General features: G+C 38.9%; 1 protein-coding gene across 1 annotated transcript; it reads left to right on the top strand.

Moving 5' to 3' along the window:
- Window positions 1-3,428: 3,428 nt before the first annotated feature.
- LOC145126728 (SWR1-complex protein 4-like) lies at window positions 3,429-24,083 on the top strand. Its single transcript, XM_079062037.1, has 8 exons — window positions 3,429-3,447; window positions 3,542-3,648; window positions 3,729-3,776; window positions 3,911-4,096; window positions 4,328-4,438; window positions 4,553-4,642; window positions 23,850-23,979; window positions 24,043-24,083. Exons 1-8 carry the CDS (start codon window positions 3,429-3,431, stop codon window positions 24,081-24,083), a joined length of 732 nt encoding a protein of 243 aa, XP_078918163.1.
- Window positions 24,084-24,101: the final 18 nt, after the last annotated feature.

The following is a 24,101-nucleotide window of genomic DNA, read 5'->3' as shown; positions in this document are numbered from 1 at the left end:
TACCGTACTGGGCCCCATCATGGGTGTATTTCAACCCGAACATGTCATAGTGGGCCACTCCTTGGGGTGTATTTCAACCCGAACATGCAAACACATATAAGCTACATAACAACTATCATTTTACTTAACACTATAATAGGCTGGAATTGGTGCCTTCGACCCATATATACAGTGAGAAAACTCACCTTATAGACAGGTGAGAAACTGAAACAACACACTGCTCCGAAATCAACTCTATCGATCACCTTTAAGAATAAATTGACCAAAACTCAGAATATAGATCAAAATACCCAAAATACCCGTAGGTCAACTTTGGTCAAAATTTAAGTCAAAGTCAACTGAGTCAACAGGGTCAACTCAATGAGTACACTAGGCGTACTCAACACGTACGCGGGGCGTACTGTATGCGAGACGAAACGACGAAGGGCTGACCATGTACGTGCAACGTACCCTTTTGTACGCCCAATGTATGCGACTGCCACTCACTCAACCCATTAAGTGCTTAATCCTTAAGCACTTACGTCCAAAATCCAGAACTAGACCCTAAAATGTGTTCTTAACCATAAGGTTTCCAACTTTATGGTTTTTCAAGGCCATTAACACCTTAACATCAAAAAAAACTAGCTTCTTGACTCATTCAGACAACTTAAATCATGCATGCAAATAAACTAATGTCTAAGGTCACATTTTTATGACTTAAAACACCTTAAAACATTTGAAAAGACAACTCAAAGGTCTTGGAGTATGCCATACTCACAATGATCAAGAATTGGGACAAAAAGGTGTCAACTTTAAGCTAAACTAGATCTTAATGAAATATTCATCAAGGTTGGAGCTTTATACTTCCAGAAGATGCACAAGAGAGTGTGGTTATTGGAACCAAAGCCTTGAGTGAAACACCACAACATCCGGTTTCCTCTTTTACCACCAAGAGCACTAAACTGACACCAGAATGGCTCTCTAAGCTTCAAATCACACTCACACACTTTACGGTTTTGAGATAGGGATGGAGGCTGAAGATAAGGAAGGGTATGGGTCTATAATGATGCTTAAATAGGGTCCAAACCCTGGCCACGTACGCCCAGCGTATGAGAGCCTTGCCCATAAATTATAAAAACTCCCCTTGGGACTAAATTTGCAAACCAAAATCAAATCAAGATTCAAATCTGAAAATACCTGGAAATCAAGAGGTTACAACTTCCTGCATGTTTATAATCCTAAGAATACATGCATTAAGATACGTCAACAAAATATTGTTGATAAGTTCCACAGGTTTTGACTCGAAGTACTTTTATAACCGAAAGTATTTTATAAAACTTTATCTGGTTGACCAATTTTTATAAATACGTACTTTTCTATCAAAAATATAAAATAGATTAGTGAATCTAGATGAATGAATTAAGCCTATGTGCCCTTCCACATGACATATATATTGGTTTACGATTTAAGATAATGTCATGCCTTGATGTAGTGAAACGATGTTATAAACAAGGCAGTTATATAGGTTACTATTAGATATTGCATGAAACTTACGAAGGATGCATATATTCAAGATTAGGGTTTTCTACTCTAATTGTTAGGTATGATACACTTGGTATAATTAGATATATGTTTGTTTATGGCCATACACAAAATATTGATTATCCATTAATTATGTTATCTTATACGACTTTGTCGATAGAGAAACCTCTATTGAACCTATATGATAATAATTAGATCCACATATCACGTTTAATTATATTAGAACAAAGGAGAATTAAGACGCTAGTGTATTCATTATTAAAAGTTAAGGGAAGCACTACTAGAAAAACAGCCTTTTATGACGCGCAATCAATGACATGCGCTGATAGAGGACACACATTTGTGTGTGCCCTAAAAATTGATGTCAGTTTTCTAAAATATGAAGCATAGAGGACACACATTTTTGCGTGCCCTAAAATTAATGTCTAATAAAAATAACACGAAGGGCACCTTAAACAAAATGTGTGTCGTCTAACCATGTCGCTTTATAAATTTTAATGAAACGCGCATTTCATCCAAGGGGGAAATGAAAAAAATTAAAAAGCCCGCTTTGTTTCTACCGGCTGAAAACCCTAGCTGATCCCCGCCGAAAACCCCCTTTCTTTCTTTCTTCTCTCTCAAACTTTACTAATTGACTTGAAATTGGTCCTGTATATGTTGAATTCTCGATTGCTTTTTTAATCTGGTTTCCTATCACATGAAACTTCCAATTTGCCTCTATAATCAAATAAAGCTTCAATTACAAATATTATTTGCTAATTACTAATCAGATGCGACCCATATGATTGTTAATGGTGATAGGATTCCGATTTGATGTTCTCAGATATTTTTGATAGATCATCTTTGATGAGGTGTTGATCTCTGTTTTAAGTTTTGAGCAATCTAAAATTGTGTATGCCAGACATGGACCAAAGAAGAGACGGATGAACTGTTTGGTTTGTGTGAACGTTTTGATCTGCGATTCTCTGTGATTGCTGATAGATTTTCATCATCTCGAACAATGGAGGAACTGAAGAATCGCTACTATAGTGGTAAGTTATCATTTTCAATTTCATTTTCATTATTACAACTTAATATTTGTTTGTTTTCTGCAGTTTCTCGTACAATATTGATTGGTCTGTATTACAAGGACTGACGTCAAAACCCTAACTTCGATAATGGATGCCAAGGACATTCTAGGAATACCGAAAATTTCACTTCCCCTACCACAAGAAAAGAAATCGAGACCCCAGGAGGATTCTCAGATAAAACCCGATGGCATTTCACAAGTCACACGTGTCATACATATTAACTTTTGATCACATTCACTCTTTTGTTCATCAGTTCATCACTTCCTACCTGATATCCTCATTGATGTTGTTCTTATCTTGGACACTTACTGGTGACTCTTTGACATTGACCCATTCGTAAAGTCATCTTTGCGGTTTATCTCCAATTAACCTTACCACCATGGTCTCTTGAGTGTCTCCTTTAACTTCTATTTTCTACTTTCAACTTGTTTGTCTTCAACATTTTAAAGAACTTTTGTTGTGGCTTACTATTCTGTCTATTTGATTTACTTCTATGATTGAAGCTCTACAACATGCCTGCCTACAACATCCCTTTGTAGTAATTTTCAGAACTGTTAAATGATATGGGTTTGCCATTTGGCTTGTTAACAATATTGAGACTTTTTCTTCAGATAACTTGAGAATGGCTTGCTTTCACAAATTCTGCTCGAAAAGATAACTTGCAGCTGTACCATTGGGTATATTATTTTGTACCTTTTTCTTTTTGTGATTTGGAGGTATTCATAAAATGTATTTTGCTTCTGAACTTTAATAGGTTAGAGTTGTAAATGGAACTCCACCGACAGGAGATTATTCATTTGCAAAATACAACAAGGTAGATGTAATTTCTTCCTTTTCATGACAGTTACTTTTGCATGTTGGTCATTGACCTGAGCATTCTGCATTGTAATAGCTTATTATTTTGTAGTCATCAAATGCTTTCTTTTTCTTGTCTTCATTATTACCAATAGTTGTCCATGGTTCTCTCCCAGACAATATCTCTCAAGAGATAGAGCGTAAGCGTGCATTTTCCATGGTTCTCTCCCAGACAAAGCACCAAGAGCGTAAAGATGCTGAGGTATACATTTTTCCCTTCAAATAATCAAAGCCTTTTTTTTTCTTTTAGTATTAATATGGAACATAAGCTTTTTGTTTCAGGTTCTTTCTGAAGCTAAGAAAATAACTGAGTCACGTATGGCTGCAAAGGTAAGTTTTGTAATCTTGTGAAGTGTTTAATAGCAGTTTTAGTAATTTTATGAACTTGTGGAATGATGTGAAGGATTAAGCTTCCTATGCCCATTATTTTCGTAAAAGATAATACTTGGTTATGTGTTTTTCAGGCTGCTCAAGATGCAGAGTTGGCTGTCACATCAAATATTAGTCCAGAAGGCGTGGAGAAAACTGGTGCTCCTGCTGATACCGCATCACCTTCTAGTATGCAAGTGGCTGCAGGTGGAGGTGGAGGTGCTGCACCTTTGATGTCAATTGCAGACAATGCTGCTGCTGCTTCAGCTTCCATTCGCATGGTATGACAAGTCTTTATGTGTCATTGCTTCTGTATTATATATATATATATATATATATATATATATATATATATATATATATATATATATATATCTAATATTGACATGACTGGTAAATACTTGTATGTTTCTTAATTCAACACCTACCCCACATATCAATCCAGAGCTGTTTGCTTTTTTTTTTCATATTTGTACTCTACAGGAAATCATATCATTATTTCTTGTGTGCAGCTTCGGGTGAACTTGAGAACCTATGCACTGGATCAAATGGTGCAAGTTGCAACCTCTTCAGCAGGATTGCGAACTATTAAGCGTGTTGAACAGTTCTTACAAGAGCTTAAGGTTTCTTACTATCCATTCCTCTATACATTCTTCAATTCCATATTTTTATTACTATCTTTCGTTGTTTATTATCTTACTCATACAGTAAGTAATATACGCTTTCCATTTTAACAGGTGAATTTGAAACCCAAAGTCCCTACTAAAGCTGTTTGTGCAGAGCATCTGGAATTGAGAATGATAAAAAAATCAATAACCAAATATATGGTACAAACATTAGAGTTAAAAAAAATGACAAAAAAATCAATAACCAAATATATGCTACAAACATTAGAGTTAAAAAAATGGTACAACTGTACATGAGATTCATTATGAACTACAATGCAATCAACTTTGTTGATATAAGTTCAGACAATTATTCACCAGAGGATAACCAAGGCCTAGACTATGAAACTGTATTTTATTAATATATTGTTCCATTCATTTTGTATGATACACATCCACTTCATTCAAATACTTTAGACAAGGGTAATATGGGAAAATCAGCAAATAAAGAGAATCTTATTAGTGGAGGGGAAAATTAGGTATTTTGTTTAATACATTTTGTTATGAGAGAATCTTATTTGTATGATACACATCCACTTCATCCACTTCATTCAAGTACTTTAGACAAGGGTAATATTCATATGTATACTCAGATGATGCAGGAAAAACTGGTGGTCAGCAGTCCATGTAAGTTTCTTGATTTGTAACATCTTGTATTCAAGAAATAGCAATGTACTTTCCATAAAAAAAATTATAAATTATATTCTTTGAAAAATTTGCTAGATTGGTAGGTTTAAAAGTAGAATGTCCTAATAAGAATTAATTTTAAAAGTAGAACGAAAATGACAAGTGATTTTGTGTCATGTTTACAGGGTTGATGAAAGCGAATAGCTCTGGAGTTAGAAGAGGAAAAGAAAGCTCAAGCTGAAAGAGATAAGATGCTGCAAATGCAAGTGTTGCATTCTTCATTTCAATTGTTAGTATGAAACATAGAGTAGATTAGATGAATGAAAATTTATATATTGTAAGAAATAGAATTGTATGACATTAAATTTTATGCAATGGATTGTATTTTTTGTATATGGTATTTTATTTCTATTATGAGACATTAAATGCAAATTTAATTTAAAAATTAATAAATATATAAATATATTTTGTAAACATTTAAATTTACGATACGCAAAAATGTGTGTCATCTTCATTTATGACATGACCTTTCTTGACATGGGTTTTAATGATACGCATTGCGTGTTATAAATGCTCTTCGTAAATGCGCGTCGTCTGTAGACGATGCACAAAAGCGTGTCGTCTCTCGTTATGACAGGGCATTGCTTGACGCGCATTTGCGCGTCGGCTGAACGTTTTACGATACGCATTGCGCGTCGTAAAAGGCTGTTTTTCTAGTAGTGAAGCTTTGTGAAGACAAAAAATTATGTATGATTAGGGAAAGTGATTTGTTGCTAAGAACATAACATTGCTTGTATAATTTATGTTTTTTCTATTGTATAGATGGGAGTCTATTAGATATAGCATGTACGATACAAATAATTTACTTCATTGAAGATATGTCAAACTATGTGGTCATATAGTAAGAACAATAAAAAAAGCTATGAGAATAAAATATATGTTTATGTGAAGATTAATTATTTACTAACTAGAATAAATAATTAAAAAATAATTTATTATTTATTAAATAAAAAAAATATTTTATTTAATAATTAAATAAAAATTATATTTTAGATAAATAATTATAAAAATTGATTTGATGAGTTGTGTCACTTCAACAGTTTGACTACTTCAACTGTTTGGCTAGAAAGTGTTTAAAAAGTCACCAAACAGATAAAATATAAAAGAAAAAAAATAACCAATAAATAAAGAATGTATCACAAGTGAAACCCTAACGCTTACCTCCTCCCTCCCTTGTACATTAACAATGGCTCCAAACCATAAACCTAAATAGGAAGAGGATCAATATGGAACTTGCTTTGATGGTGTTACTTTAAATAGAAATGTTGACAAAATACATTTCAATCTTTGAAAACAAAAAAAATACATATTCCAATCTTTAAAAAAAACATATTTGAATCGAATGTATGAAATGGTTTAACATCATGGGCATAACATCATTGCAATGTCTGAAATGGTATAACATCATGGGCATACTGCCATATATGGATATTTGTTTAAATCCAATACAATATAGTACGTAAAGAAACAAAAATAATGTCATTTAAGAGTACAAAACTTTAAAAGAAAATTTCGATGTACATGCATAAATAAAATTATCAAAACATAACAACATAGAAAACAAAATGTAATACATTAAGATGTAAATTGTAAGTCGTACATTTTTTTGAACCATCAAATTAACTTACTCCTAAATACCACATATGTCTCCTATTAAGACTTGAACGGTTGAACCCATAACCTCTCATTTGAGATAAATTATCAATCCTCGAAAGTGGGTAACGGTTCTTCACCCTTAACTTATTTAACTCCAGGTAGTTAATGCACATCCTATGTTAACTGTCTTTCTTCTTCACAAACAGGATCGGTGCTCCCCAAAAAGAGCTACTCGGTAGAATAAATCCCTTGTCTAGTAGCTCCTGAACCTGCGTAGACACTTCCAGCATCTCTGGTGGTGCCAATCGATACGGTGCATTGGCTATCGAAGCTGCACCAGAACCAGATCAATCTGAAACTCGACCTGCCTCTCGGGAGGCACTCCTGGAAAATCCTAAGGAAATACATCGGGAAAATCCCAAACAATGGGCACCTTACTCAACTCCGTCGTGCCCTCGACTCGAGTGTCTGCAACATAAGCTAGAACCCAGAACAACCCCGCTGAAGATATCTCCTGGTCCTCACGGCTAAACTGAGAGCTGGTCCATGCGAGGCTCCCTCTTTAGGAATAACTAGTTCTCCCCCACTTGTGGTTCGAACTCTCACTAGTTGTCGCTCGCAATCAATCATGATCCCATTGGGGCCAAACCAATCCATCCCGATGATAACCTTCGACCCTCTCAACAGAATCAACACAAAATCAATAGAGTATCTCTCACTAAACAGATTAAGGACACACCCACGATGAACCCACGAAGCACTCACGGTACGGTCATCTGTAATCTCAACCTCCAATGGAAAATCCAGAGTCTCGGGAGCATCACAAAACTTCTTGCTAAGCGCAACAGCTACAAAGGATCGGGTAGCACCCGAATCAAATAGGACATGATAAGCCATACCATTGACCAAAAAGGCCCCTATAAAAGATCAAATATAATCATAAGCATAAATAAGGAAAGCAATAAAAATTAGAAATGAGTCACATATCCGTAGCCACATACAGTGTTGCACATGCCTCATTGGTGGTCATCTGAAATGCCCTGCTCTTCACCACATGTGCCTCCGCCTTGTCCAGGCGGCCATCAATACTCCTCAAGGTGGCTGGCATACACGCCATCCCTTCTCCTCCTGCCAGTCTTGGAAAATCTGCCTTTTTATGGCCGATATGATTGTAATGGAAGCAAATCAGACTACCCCTGGGCCAGTCCCTACTCATGTGGCTCGGCTGGCCACAATTGAAACATCTTGAACTCGTCGCTCGACAAGCCCCACTATGTGGCTTGCCGCAACAGCCCCGATCTTGCTAGCCTCTGGTGCGGAAATCGGGGGTCTTGGCCATCTTAGCCTAATCCACTGCTGTCTCCACCTGCTCCGGCTTGAGCTTCGACGGAAGCTCCAGCTCAGTCTCCCGCTCATGGGACCTCTTGATCATATCATCCAGGGTCTTGCACCCCGAGAAGCTCACAAACGCTCTAATATCATCTCTCAGCATGTCATGATACATTGTCTTCTTCATCTCCTCGTTCGCAACGTACAGCGGGACCAACAAAGCCCTCTCTCTGAATTATGCAATTATCTCTGCCATAGTCTCTGTAGTCTGGTGAAGGTCCTAGAACTCCTTTGCCAACTGTTTCACCTCAATAGCTAGTTCAAACTCCATTTGTAATCTCAAAATGAAATCCTCCCAGATCATGATTGCCACTGTCGCTGACCTTACAGCTCCGTGAACGTCTTCCCACCATTCTCGTGCTCGGTCCCTCAGCAGGAAGGATGCAAATCCCACCTTTTCCCCCTCAAGAAAAAAACTCGTTCCCTGAGCATTCTCGCTAGCGATGGGGCCCTTAGCCCCAGATAACTCAGGAGCTCCGTAGGCCTACAACTCCTGGAATAATGGAGTTCAAGCTCCTATCAGACCCGCAGTAATCTCAACTCGAAAAGACTTGAGCCTCACATCCATCATCTCCATAATCCCCTCCTTGTTGGTACTGAACATCACAGGAGTAGTATCCAAGATACCGCGAGTAACCTCAGCCAAAATAAACTCGCGCAACCTCTCGTCAATTGGTTTCATGCCTGAGCCAGAACCTGAACCTAAACCTGAACCTAAACCTGAACCTCCTTGGGTAGTCATGACCATACTCAAACTGAAACACAAACATATAAATAATCAATATATAACTCGAGGAAATCCTCACTATACAAGTCTCCTTAAAGTTTCCAGATCTACTCTTTTCTTAGGTACATATCCTATGTTTCCAGTAGTACGGGCCCAAGACTACCTTTCATACCTACACAAAATTAGATCACATAGACTGTCAAATGATGATTCTACCCTAAGTCTACAACCAAACAAGGAACATGAAATGAGGCCAAATTGATCATTATATGTCTATATAACCATAATCGTATGCAACTTTGAAAGCATACACTTAGCAATTAACTAAGCTGATATCAACTCCAAGTAAATAGCATCCAATCCTCCTAGGATATAAGGCATCACACAAATCAGGTAATCTTGTGAACCACTAACTTGAGCTCGACTGATTGGATGCATCACACCCCTTTTTTTTAGTAAAAATCTTTTTAGTAGTTCAATTTTGTTTTTCTTTAAAAAAATATTATCATTTCCTCAGTTTGAGTTTTGACACACCCGACAGTGTACCCGAACACCAAGGCTCTGATACCAACTTGTAACAGCCCAAAAAAAGTAAAAGAAAATATTTTTAGTTCCATCAAACCATTCATCAATTGTTTCAAATCCTACACCAAATCATAACATTCAAATCATCATAGTATAATTATTCAAATTGCAGAAGTCATATGGGGAGGATGTGGTGCCATCACACCAGACCCTTCCCTTTTGAATCGGAAGTACCTGAAACCATAAACATAAACTGTAAGCACAAAGCTTTGTGAGTTCCCTAAATTACAACATACCAAACGTATGAATATGGGCCCCGTCCTAGGGTATATATTCAACCCAATAAACAAATATGGGCCCCGCCATGGCGCCTCGCCATATGGTATATTTCAACCCGATCATGCCATAATGGGCTCTGCCCTAGGGTATATTTCAACCCGACATACCATTTTAAGCCCCGTCCTGTGGTGTATTTCAACTTGAACATGTCATAGTGGCCCCCACCCTGGGTGTATTTCAACCCGAACATGCAAACACATATAAGCCACATAACATCTATCATTCTACATAACACTATAATGGGCTGACATTGGTGCCTTTGACCCATAGATACAGTGAGAACACTCACCTTATAGACAGATGAGAAACTGAAACAAGACGCTGCACCGAAATCAACTCTATCGGTCACCTTTAATAATACAATGACCAAAGCTCAAAATATAGATCAAAATACCCAAAATACCCCTAGTTCAACTTTGTTCAAAATCTAAGTGAAAGTCAACTGAGACAACCGGGTCAACTTGGTAAGTACGCTGGGAGAACTCAACACGTATGCGGGGCGTACTGCAAGCTTGATGAAATGACGAAGGGCTGACCATGTACGCGCAGCGTACCTTTTGGTGCGCCCAACGTACGCGGTTGCCACCCACTCAACCTATTACATGCTTAATCCTAAAGCACTTACGTCCAAAATCTAGATCTAGACCCTAAAAGGTGTTCTTAACCATAAGGTTTCCTACTTTATGGTTTTGTATGGCAATTAATGTTGGATTAGTGTCTAAGCCCGTAACTATATTTGGTATGTACTTGACCCGGTTATGCATGGTCCTTTTGGGTTGTCTTCACCAAAGCAACTTGACAAGGTAATTTGATATGAGAGAGAGGATATTATGGTTTATTAATATATTATAAATATAATATATTAAAGGAGAAATCACATTTATTTAATTAGTATTAGTCATAAATTAATTAGGAATTAATTTGGTGACTAAAAGAGATTAATTAAATAAATGGGCATAAACTGTCAAATATGTGATAGTTGAGTTTTGGGCTGGGAAACCTAATGGACTAAGAGGGAACGAAATTATGATGAAGGATCATCATATTTTCGTCCAAGGCCTCATTCCAGAAGGTTCCTTGGGCTGCTTGGTGGCTAAGCTATCCATTAGGGTTTAGACTGAAACCCTAGCACCCTACAGTATAAATAAGACCCAAAGGCTTCAATTTTCGGCCACTTGTTCCCAAGAGAAACCCTAGGGCCGATTTTAGCATTGTCTCTCCTCTCTCATATTTTCCTTCTTGCTTGTGTGGTGTTTGTGATCCATTAGAGGAATTACAATTGTGATTCTAAGCTCAAGAGAAGAAGATTCAAGCTACTATTTGAAGAGGTAAATATCTAGATCTGATTTCATATGTTATTTTGATATTATGTATGCTAGATTAGGGTTTGCAAGTCTTGGATTCAAAGCATGCACAATAGAGAAACCTAGATCCAAGCATTAGGGTTTGTATGAACACATAGGATTGTTCTTATGCATAAAACTCATCAGTGGTATCAGAGCCTTGATTGGTTTCTGTTGTATGTGATGCTTTAACTGTTTACATGCTGAAAATCGTTTTTTTTTGGCTTCTGTTCGACTGGACTCGGCGAGTCACTTCATGGACTCGGCGAGTCCATGAGTGGCTTGGCGAGTCGGATTGTCTGACAGAGGATATATCGGGATTTCTTGTTGTTTTTGCTATGGAATAGTTGCCTAATCTGTTTTTACTGATAAAATTCGAATTTTAATGATTTTGTGAGACTATCCTTGCCAAAAACAAAAGACATTTACCAATTGATTAGATAATAAATTCCTTATATGATTAAAATTGATTATTTGTATTAATTGGGTAACTTATCTTGCAAGAAATTGAATTAGGTCAAATATAGATAATCACTAAATTAATTGTTTTATTTATATTATTTGTTATTTGATCCCTTGTGTTTTGAAAAGTTCAAAACTTGTCCTCAAGTTTTGAAATTTAAATTTTGTGATTAAAAGTTTAATTTTGAATGATTTAAATTTCAAACCCTTAGAATTTTACAAGTTTAAAATTCAACCCTATACTATTATATTATTACAAGATTAATTAATATATATGTATAAGAATAAGCTAGTCTTATCGCTAGTAGGCCTCATTCACGAAGCCAGTCTATAAGGTGGGTATAAGGTTGCTGCCTATAAAATGGCGCTTAATGGGTGTACACTCACACCTACCGCTTGCTTGACTGGTGGAGGGTCGTTAGCCGAACGGATAGGATAGGGCACTTAATTCCTCATTATAAGTATAATGGAAATATTAAAGTAACTACATTGTTTTATAAATTCCCAATCTTAGTTACTTTAGGGTAAAATGTGAAAATGATGCTATTCCATGGAATTACACTTTGTACCCCTGTCAAACGTTAGTGGAGCGTGCGTGGCTAACCGGCACACTAATTTGGGATTGACATTGGTGACAAAGGGTGGCTCGATATTTATCATAGATCAATGGAGCGTGCGTGGCTAACCAACACATTGATTAGGTAATAGAGACATTGGGTGCACCATGTTGATTCGCATGGTTATTCACAACTTGTTTGCGATTCTCGGCATCCCAGTCGCAAATATGAAGTGCATATCGAGATTTAAACATGCCATTGAAATGTTCAATGAATCTCAAAAGAAATCTAGGAATTTTCAAATACATTTAAAACTTAATCTCTTTTCGTTTTTCATGGTGAAAATTAGTGAATCGTCATTCACTTACCTTCAAATTATTTACTTTTAGATTACGGCATCCCTTTTCTAAGTTGTAAATAATGTTGTTGGATCCTAGCCCTATTTTCTCATTTGGGTGTTTAATTGGGGATTCATTTCTAATCAAACTTTGTTTCTTTCTATTTCAGATGTCTAACGCAAACGCAAACAACAACACTTCTGGGTCATTCTCGTTGATGAACCTGTGTCAAAAGGTGACATTTGATGGCTCGAACTTCAACGAGTGGATGAGATACATTCGCATGATAACTCGCTACGAGGACAAAGAATATGTCCTCGACGAGAAACTAGAAAAGATCAACCCAGAAGAAGCTACTCCTGAAGAGATGGCCGCCTTTGAGGCCCACGAGTGTGATGCGACGAAAGTTCATTGCATCATGTTGGCCACCATGAACCTCGAACTCCAAAAGTCCTATGAGGACATATATCCATATGAGATGCATCAAGATTTGCTGGACAGGTACCACCAGAGCGCGAGGCAAGAGCGCTATGAGATCATCACTAACATGATCACCGCTAGGATGGGGAGTGGAGAATCCCTAACTGCTCATTTGCAAAGAATGCAAAGGTATGTTGATCGTATTCTCAAACTTAATGTTAATTTTGATGAGGATTTGGCTATCGACATCATCCTCCACTCCTTGCCTTCCTGCTACAACCAGTTCAGAATGACCTACCATATGAACAAAGAAGAGGTCACCCTGAGTAAACTTCAAGGGATCCTGAGGACAGCTGAGAGCAACCTCAAGGACAAATCTATTGCATCATCCTCTACTGTAGCTGCTCCTGTGTTGGCAATTGGCCAAGGAAAGGGAAAGAAGAGGAATGCTCCTTCCAAGAGCCACCATAAGGGTAAGACCCAAGATGGTTCCTCTTCTAGTGGGACCAAAGCAGGTTTTGTTAAGCCCTCTTCTGATCCCAAGGAAGCAGAGTGCTTCTATTGCCACTAGAAGGGCCACTGGAAACGAAGCTGCCCAAAATATCTGCAGGACATCAAGGATGGGAAGATAAAGCCCACCTTTGCAGGTATGTATTTAATTAAATCTAATAACTCACCACTTGCTACTTCATGGGTCCTTGATACTAGATGTGGTTACCACATTTGTTCTGATTTGCAGGGGCTAAGAAAAAGTAGGGAAGTGGAGCATGGAAGGATAAACTTGATCATGGGAAACAAGAAGTCTTCACCAGTAACCAAGATCGGAGTTTATTCCTTAGTGTTGAGTAATGGGTTAGGGCTAGATTTAAATAATTGTTGCTATTCGCCAGATATGGCAAGAAACATCATTTCTTTTCATGGATTGTTTAGACAAGGTTTCAGAAATTTGTTTGATAATAGTAATGGTTCTATTAATGCTTATTTGAATGGTGTCTTTTATTTCAATGCATTACCTTGTAATGGGATTTATGAATCTGTATTAATTAGAGAGAATTTAGGAAATGATGTTTTGAATATTGATTCGTCCACAAGTTTGGACAAAGCATGCTTGTGGCATTGTCGCCTTGGCCATGTTAACAAGAAACACATAGCCCAACTCCAAAAGGATGGAGTCTTGGAGTCATTCGACCTTAGGGACGATGACGTGTGTGAGTCTTGTTTACTTGGGAAGATGACCAAGTCACCTTTTACTGGCTCATGTGAAAGGGGTGAGGGTGTATTGGATCTCATACATACAGATGTATGTGGACCCTTTAGATCCACCACAAGGGACGCTTGTCGCTTCTACGTGACTTTTACAGACGATTATAGCAGATATGGATATATCTACTTAATCAAGGAAAAGTCAGAAACCTTTGAAAAGTTCAAAGAGTTTAAGAATGAAGTAGAGAATCAGCTGGGCAGGAAAATCAAGATGCTTCGATTTGATCGAGGAGGAGAGTACCTGAGTCTTGAGTTTCACGGCTATCTAAAAGAATGTGGAATAGTTTCGCAATTGACGCCTCCTAGAATGCCACAATTGAATGGTGTGGCTGAGAGACGTAATCGAACCTTGTTGGACATGGTTCGTTCTATGATGATTCATGCTTCGTTACCTAAGAATTTGGCGTTTACACTGGTATGGTGAAATGATGGAAAGTCTTATATGCATTACTTCTGTAACAGCCCAAAAACAGTAATAATTTTTTTTAAGGTTAATCAAATCATTCATCAATTGCTTCAAATCCAACTCCAAATCATAATATTCAAAACATCAGAGTACAATTATTCAAATTGTAGAAGTCATATGGGGAGGATATTTTGCCATCACACCGGACCCTTCCCTTTCGAATCAGAAGTGCCTGAAACCATAAACATAAACCATAAGCGCAGTGCTTAGTGAGTTTCCCAAAGTAATACATACCAAACATACGAATATGGGCCCCGCCCTGGAGTATATTTCAACCCAATAAACAAATATGAGCCCCTATCTTGGGTATATTTCATCCTCAACATGCCATAATGGGCCCCACCCTAGGGTATATTTCAACCCGACATACCAAAGTCAGCCCCGCCATGGGGTGTATTTCAACCCCAACATGCAAACCCATATAAGCCACATAACAACTATCATTTTATATAACACTATAATGGGTCGGGATTGGTGCCTTTGACCCATAGATACAGTGAGAAACTCACCTTACAGACAGACGAGAAACTAAAACAACGCGTTGCATCGAAACCAACTCTATCGGTCACCTTTAAGAATATAGTGACCAAAACTCAGAATACAGATCTAAATACCCAAAATACCCCTAGGTTAACTTTGGTCAAAATCTAAGTCAAAGTCAACTGAGTCAACCGGGTCAACTCGGTGAGTACGCTGGGCGTACTCAACACATACCTGGGGCGTACTGCATGCTTGACTAAACGACGAAGGGCTGACCACGTACGCACAACATACCCTTTGGTAAGCCCAATGTACCTGACTGCCAGCCACTCAATCCATTAAGTGCTTAATCCTTAAGAACTTACGTCCAAAATCCAGATCTAGACCCTAAAAGGTGTTCTTAACAATAAAGTTTCCAAATTTATAATTTTTAATGGCCATTAAGACCTTAACATCAAAAACCCTAGCTTTTTGACCCATTAAGACAACCTAGATCATGCATGGAAAGAAATTAATGTCCAAGATCACATTTTTATGACTTAACACACCCTAAGACATCTAAAAGGACAACTCAAAGGTGTTGCTATGTTCTATACTCACAATGATCAAGAATTGGGACAAAAAGGTGCCAAGTTTAAGCTAGACTAGATCTTAATGAAATATTCATCAAGATTGGAGCTTTACACCTCCAGAAGATGCAGAAGAGAGAGTAGTTCTTGGATTCAAAGCCTTAAGTGAAACACAACAACTTCTAGGTTCCTCATTCACCACTCTGAGCAATAAAATGGCTCTCCATGCTTCAAAACACACTCACACACTTTAGGGTTTCGAGATATGGATGGAGGCTAAAAATAAGGAAGAGAATGAGGCTATAATGTCGCTTAAATAGGGTCTGAACCCTAAAATTTAAGGTTTTCACCCTGGCCAAGTTCGCCCAATGTATGAAACGTATGCCCAACGTACGCGAACCTTGCCTAAAAATTACGAAAATACTCCTTGAGACTAAATTTGCAAACCAAACTGAAATCAAGGGTCAAATTTGCAAATACCAGGAAATCAAGATGTTACAAACCTCCCCCACTTGAACTAGACTTCTTCCTCGAAGTCTTCTGCCACAAATAAATCAGGGTAGCGCTCACGCATCTACGCCTCAGGCTCCCATATCGATTCAGAACCCTTCCGATACTGCCAGTGGACCTTGACCAGAGACACTTCTTTGTTGTGCATAGCCTTCGTCTTCCTATCCAACATCTCCACTGGTATCTCCACATAATTCAGACGTTCATACACCTGAATATCATCCAAGGTAACTACCGCACACTCATTGACTCACACTTCCTAAGCTAAGACACATGGAAGGTGTTCTGAATCTTGCTGAGCTCATCGGGAAAATCCAACTGGTATGCAACCTTGCCCACCTGGGCATAAAACCTTGCCCACCTGGGCATAAATCCTGAAGGGGCAAATGAATATCGAGCCCGGCTTGCCCCGCTTCCAAAATTGGATGACACCTTTCCAAGTTGACACCTTCTGAAGCACCAAATCTCCCAAATGAAACTCGAGTTTTGAACGTCTCCGATCTTCATAACTCTTATGTTTGGCTTTGTCCGACTCACAACCTATCGCACACCTACTGAATCAATTCAATGGTCTTGAGTACCACCTCTGTACTCCCCATGACCTGATGCCCGACCTCCCCTAGCAAACCGAGGTCTTGCACCTCCTTCTATATAACATCTTAAATGGAGGTCGGTCAATATTGGCATGGTAATTGTTTTTGTAGGAAAACTCGGCCAGTTGAACATAAGTATCCCAACTCCCTCCAAAATCTAATACACAAGCCCGAAGCATATCTTCGAGCATCTGAATTGTCCGCTCGCTTTGGCCGTCAATCTAGGGGTGGTATGATGTACTAAAATGTAGCTGAGTACCCAATTCCTCATGAAACTTCCTCCAAAACCTGGAGGTGAAACGAACATCCCAGTCCGAAACCAACAAAATTGGCAGCATGTGTCGAACTACCACCTCCCAAATGTAGATGTCTTCCTCACTCCACCATTTGTCGGTACCCAGACTCTACCACACCGATTCAACAACCCTGACTGTCTCTGACAAATTAGGGAATTTTCCATCTGATTTTCTCAACCTTCCAATTCTCCTTTTTCAATCCCTCCACCTGAGCCTTTTGATCAAATCCAACAAAGGCGAAGTAACAACCCTCGACAAACAAATATTCCTGATAGGAGAACTCATGGCCTTACGGCTCAAAGGATCGACCACCATATTGGCCTTCCCGGGGTGGTACATGATCTCGCAATCATAATTCATCACCATATCCAACCATCTCCGTTGCCGCATATTTAAATTCGGCTGATCCATAAAGTTTCTCAAACTCTTGTGGTCAGTGAAAATAGTACACCTAACCCCATACAAATAGTGCTGCCAAATCTTGAGGGAAAAAACCACAACCCCCAACTCTAAATCAAGTGTAGGATAATTCGCCTCATGAGGCTTTAGCTGCCTCAAAGAGTTAGCAATCACATGCCCCTCTGCATAAGGACACCACCCAAACACGAAATTGATGCATCACAATAAACGACAAAATCATCCAAACCGTCAGGAAGCACGAGAATCGGGGCCTCGTATAATCACTGCCTCAGAGTCTCAAATTCCAACTATTGATTAGGCTCCTACCGAAAAATCACATTCTTCTTCGTCAAGCGGGTCAAAGGCACTACAGTCTTGAAGAAATCATGGATAAATCTCCGATAATAACCTGCGAGGCCGAGGAAGCTTCGAATCTCAAATTGGGTCCTCGACACCTCCCACCACATTACGACCTAGATCTTGGTCGGGTTGAACAATATACCCCTCTTATTGACGATGTGCCCTAAGAACTGTACCTCTCCCAACCAGAACTCACATTTGGAAAACTTGGAAAAAAATCCATTCCCTCCTAAAGGTCTCCAACACCACGTGCAAATGCTCCTCATGCAACTCCTTGGACTTGGAGTAGACCAGAATATCATCTATAAATACGATCAGTGACTGTTCCAACATTGTCCTGCAAACCCGGTTCAAGAGATCCATGAACATTGATGGCGCATTGTGAGCCCGAAAGGCATCACCATGAACTCGTAATGACCATAGCGAGTTCTAAAGGCTTTCTTCTGCACAACATCATCTTTGACCTTCATCTGGTGGTAACCTGTCGCAAATCAATCTTGGAAAACCAAGATGCACCCTGAAGCTGATCAAATAAATCATCAATCCTCAGAAGTGGATAACGGTTCTTCACCGTAAACTTATTCAACTCCTGGTAGTCAATGAATATGTTGTGTTAACGTCCTTCATCTTCACAAACATGATCGATGCACCCCAAGGAGAGCTACTCGGCCGAATAAACTCCTTGTCTAGTAGCTCCTGATGCTGCATAGACAATTCCTGCTCTCTGGTGGTGCCAAACGATATGGTACCTTGGATATCGGAGCCACACCAGGAACCATATCAATCCGAAACTCGACCTGCCTCTCGGGAGGCACTCCTGGCAAACCTTTAGGAAATATATCGATAAAATCCCGAACAATGGGCACCCCACTCAACTCCGTCGTTCCCTTAATGTGACTGTCTGCAACATAAGCTAGGAACCCAGAACAACCCTGATGAAGATATTTCATGGCCCTTGCGGCTGAATAGAGAGCCGACCCATATAAGGCTCCCTCTCCAGGAATAACCAGTTCTCACTAAACAGATTCATGACACACCCGCGATGAACCCTTGAAACACTCACAATATGGTAATCTGCAATCTCAAACTCCAATGGAAAATCCAGAGTACCGAGAGCATCACAAAACTTCTTGCTAAGCGCAAGATATAAAAAGGATCAGGTAGCACAAGAATCAAACAGAACAAGAGCAGTCATACCATTGACCAAAAAGGTCCGTATACAAGATAAAATATAATCATATGCATAAATAAGGAAAACAATAAAAGATAGAAATGAGTAACATACCCATAACTGCATCAGGTGCTGCATGGGCCTCATCGGTGGTCAGCTTAAATTCCCTACTCTTCACCACAGGTGCCTCAGCCTTGCCCAGGAGGCCATCAGTAATCCTTAAGGTGGCTAGCATAGGCGCTGCCACTGTTCCTCCTGCCAGTCTTGGACAATCGGCATTTTTATGACCGGTCTGATTGCAATGGAAGCATATCATAATACCCCTGGGGTAGTCCCTACTCATGTGGCCCGGATGAGAATAACTGAAACATCTTGAAACTGTCGCTCAACAAGCCCCACTGTGCGGCTTCTCGTAACGGCCCTAACGCTGCTAGCCTCTGTTACAGGAATCAGAGGTGTTGGGCCTCTTCGCCTGGTCCACTGTTGTCTGCACCTACTTCGGCTTGAACTTCGACCGAAGCTCCAGTTCATGAGCCCTCTCGATCATATCATTCAGGATCTTGCACCCCAAGACCCTCACAAAATCTCTGATATCATCTCTCAGCATGTCATAATACCTCGTCTTCTTCATATCCTCATCCGCAACGTACTAAGGGACCAACAACCCCTCTCCCTAATTTTGGTAGTAATCTCCGCCACAGTCTCCGAAGTCTGGCGTAGGTCTCGGAACTCCCTTTCTGGTTGCTACACCTCAATTGCTGGTGTAAACTCCCTATGGAACCACGAAATGAAATCCTCCCATGTCATAACTGCCACTGCCACTATCCCTACAGCTCGGCTAACCTCCTCCCACAAGTCTCATGCTCGGTCCCTCAACATGCAGGATGAAAATCCTACATTTCACCCCTCAGGGAAAAAACTAGCCCGCTGTGCATTCTCCATGTCAACGATCCAACGTCGGATACCGATGACATACTTATCCCTAAATAACTTAAGAGCTCCAAAGGCCTTGAACTCCCGGAATGTGGGAGTTCGAGCTCAGTAATCTCAACTCGAAAAGACCTGAGCCTCTCATTCATCAACTACATAATCCCCTCCTTGATGGTCCCGAAAATCATAGGAGTAACATCCAAGATACCACGAGCAACCTCAGCCAAAATGAACTCACGCAGCCTCTTGTCAATTGGTTCCGTGCCTGAGCCAGAACCAGAACCTGAACCTCCTCGAGTAGTCATCACCATATTCAAACTGAAACACAAATGTATAAATAATCAATACAAAACTCGAGGAATTAATCACTATATAGGTCTCCTTAGAGTTTCTATATCTACTCTTTTCTTAGGTATAGATCCCATGCTTCCAGTAGTACGGGCCCAATACTACCTTTCACACCTACTTGTACCTTCCTCAAGAGCAGTCCTAATTCCTCTAAGTCAACACACTAAAACCATATACCAACCCTATGCTAACAACATACATATCTTAGGTTCTCCTAGTAAGTCTCAACTCCCACCGCCCGCAATACTAAGAACCTCAATCAACACCGTTGGTTGCCTTATGCATGCTACTTATACGCAAAATAGGATCACATAGACTGTCAAATGATGATTCTACCCTAAGTACACAACCAAACAAGGAACAGGAAATGAGGCCAAATCGATCATTCTAGGGCTATATAATCCTAATCGTATACAAATTTGAAAACATACACTTAGCAATTAACTGAGCCGATATCAATACCAAGTACATAGCATCCAATCCTCCTAGGCTATAAGGCATCAAAAAAATAACGTAATTCTATCATATCATTCCTGAAGGTATGTTTAGCCCTAATCTAGCATGCAATTGTCATATCAAGTATACTACTCATAATACATGGGTATGATTAATCATGGGAACCACTTACTTGAGCTCGGCTGATTGCATGCATCGCACCCCTTTTCTTAGTATAAATCTTTTTAGAAGTTAAATTTCATTTTTCTTTAAAAAAAGATTATCATTTCCTCAGTTTGAGTTCTGACACATCCGAAAGTGTGCCCGAATCCCTCAAACCAAGGTTCTCCTACCAACTTGTAACAGCCTAAAAACAGTAATAATTTTTTTTTTCTGTTAAGGTCCATGAAATCATTCATCAATTGTTTCAAATCCAGCACCAAATCATAATATTAAAAACATCATAGTACAATTATTCAAATTGTGGATGTCATGTGGGGAGGATGTTGTGGCATCATGTCGGGACCTTCCCTGTCGAATCGGAAGTACCTGAAACCATAAACATAAACTGTAAGCACAGAGCTTAGTGAGTTCCCCAAAGTACCACATACCAAACATACGAATATGGGCCCCACCTTGGGGTATATTTCAACCCAATAAACAAATATAGGCCCCGCCTTGGGGTATATTTCAACCCGCACATGCCATAGTGGGCCCCGCCATGGGTTTTATTTCAACCCGACATACCGTACTGGGCCCCATCATGGGTGTATTTCAACCCGAACATGTCATAGTGGGCCACTCCTTGGGGTGTATTTCAACCCGAACATGCAAACACATATAAGCTACATAACAACTATCATTTTACTTAACACTATAATAGGCTGGAATTGGTGCCTTCGACCCATATATACAGTGAGAAAACTCACCTTATAGACAGGTGAGAAACTGAAACAACACACTGCTCCGAAATCAACTCTATCGATCACCTTTAAGAATAAATTGACCAAAACTCAGAATATAGATCAAAATACCCAAAATACCCGTAGGTCAACTTTGGTCAAAATTTAAGTCAAAGTCAACTGAGTCAACAGGGTCAACTCAATGAGTACACTAGGCGTACTCAACACGTACGCGGGGCGTACTGTATGCGAGACGAAACGACGAAGGGCTGACCATGTACGTGCAACGTACCCTTTTGTACGCCCAATGTATGCGACTGCCACTCACTCAACCCATTAAGTGCTTAATCCTTAAGCACTTACGTCCAAAATCCAGAACTAGACCCTAAAAGGTGTTCTTAACCATAAGGTTTCCAACTTTATGGTTTTTCAAGGCCATTAACACCTTAACATAAAAAAAAACTAGCTTCTTGACTCATTCAGACAACTTAAATCATGCATGCAAATAAACTAATGTCTAAGGTCACATTTTTATGACTTAAAACACCTTAAAACATTTGAAAAGACAACTCAAAGGTCTTGGAGTATGCCATACTCACAATGATCAAGAATTGGGACAAAAAGGTGTCAACTTTAAGCTAAACTAGATCTTAATGAAATATTCATCAAGGTTGGAGCTTTATACTTCCAGAAGATGCACAAGAGAGTGTGGTTATTGGAACCAAAGCCTTGAGTGAAACACCACAACATCCGGTTTCCTCTTTTACCACCAAGAGCACTAAATTGACACCAGAATGGCTCTCTAAGCTTCAAATCACACTCACACACTTTACGGTTTTGAGATAGGGATGGAGGCTGAAGATAAGGAAGGGTATGGGTCTATAATGATGCTTAAATAGGGTCCAAACCCTGGCCACGTACGCCCAGCGTATGAGAGCCTTGCCCATAAATTATAAAAACTCCCCTTGGGACTAAATTTGCAAACCAAAATCAAATCAAGATTCAAATCTGAAAATACCTGGAAATCAAGAGGTTACAACTTCCTGCATGTTTATAATCCTAAGAATACATGCATTAAGATACGTCAACAAAATATTGTTGATAAGTTCCACAGGTTTTGACTCGAAGTACTTTTATAACCGAAAGTATTTTATAAAACTTTATCTGGTTGACCAATTTTTATAAATACGTACTTTTCTATCAAAAATATAAAATAGATTAGTGAATCTAGATGAATGAATTAAGCCTATGTGCCCTTCCACATGACATATATATTGGTTTACGATTTAAGATAATGTCATGCCTTGATGTAGTGAAACGATGTTATAAACAAGGCAGTTATATAGGTTACTATTAGATATTGCATGAAACTTACGAAGGATGCATATATTCAAGATTAGGGTTTTCTACTCTAATTGTTAGGTATGATACACTTGGTATAATTAGATATATGTTTGTTTATGGCCATACACAAAATATTGATTATCCATTAATTATGTTATCTTATACGACTTTGTCGATAGAGAAACCTCTATTGAACCTATATGATAATAATTAGATCCACATATCACGTTTAATTATATTAGAACAAAGGAGAATTAAGACGCTAGTGTATTCATTATTAAAAGTTAAGGGAAGCACTACTAGAAAAACAGCCTTTTATGACGCGCAATCAATGACATGCGCTGATAGAGGACACACATTTGTGTGTGCCCTAAAAATTGATGTCAGTTTTCTAAAATATGAAGCATAGAGGACACACATTTTTGCGTGCCCTAAAATTAATGTCTAATAAAAATAACACGAAGGGCACCTTAAACAAAATGTGTGTCGTCTAACCATGTCGCTTTATAAATTTTAATGAAACGCGCATTTCATCCAAGGGGGAAATGAAAAAAATTAAAAAGCCCGCTTTGTTTCCACCGGCTGAAAACCCTAGCTGATCCCCGCCGAAAACCCCCTTTCTTTCTTTCTTCTCTCTCAAACTTTACTAATTGACTTGAAATTGGTCCTGTATATGTTGAATTCTCGATTGCTTTTTTAATCTGGTTTCCTATCACATGAAACTTCCAATTTGCCTCTATAATCAAATAAAGCTTCAATTACAAATATTATTTGCTAATTACTAATCAGATGCGACCCATATGATTGTTAATGGTGATAGGATTCCGATTTGATGTTCTCAGATATTTTTGATAGATCATCTTTGATGAGGTGTTGATCTCTGTTTTAAGTTTTGAGCAATCTAAAATTGTGTATGCCAGACATGGACCAAAGAAGAGACGGATGAACTGTTTGGTTTGTGTGAACGTTTTGATCTGCGATTCTCTGTGATTGCTGATAGATTTTCATCATCTCGAACAATGGAGGAACTGAAGAATCGCTACTATAGTGGTAAGTTATCATTTTCAATTTCATTTTCATTATTACAACTTAATATTTGTTTGTTTTCTGCAGTTTCTCGTACAATATTGATTGGTCTGTATTACAAGGACTGACGTCAAAACCCTAACTTC

The sequence above is a fragment of the Lactuca virosa genome, chromosome 7, assembly GCF_052849685.1.
Source record: "Lactuca virosa cultivar CGN04683 chromosome 7, Lactuca_virosa_CGN04683_v6, whole genome shotgun sequence".
Classification (NCBI taxonomy): Eukaryota; Viridiplantae; Streptophyta; class Magnoliopsida; order Asterales; family Asteraceae; genus Lactuca; species Lactuca virosa.
The sequence above is the reverse complement of the archived record's forward strand: the minus strand, read 5'-3'. Positions and strand labels throughout refer to the sequence as shown.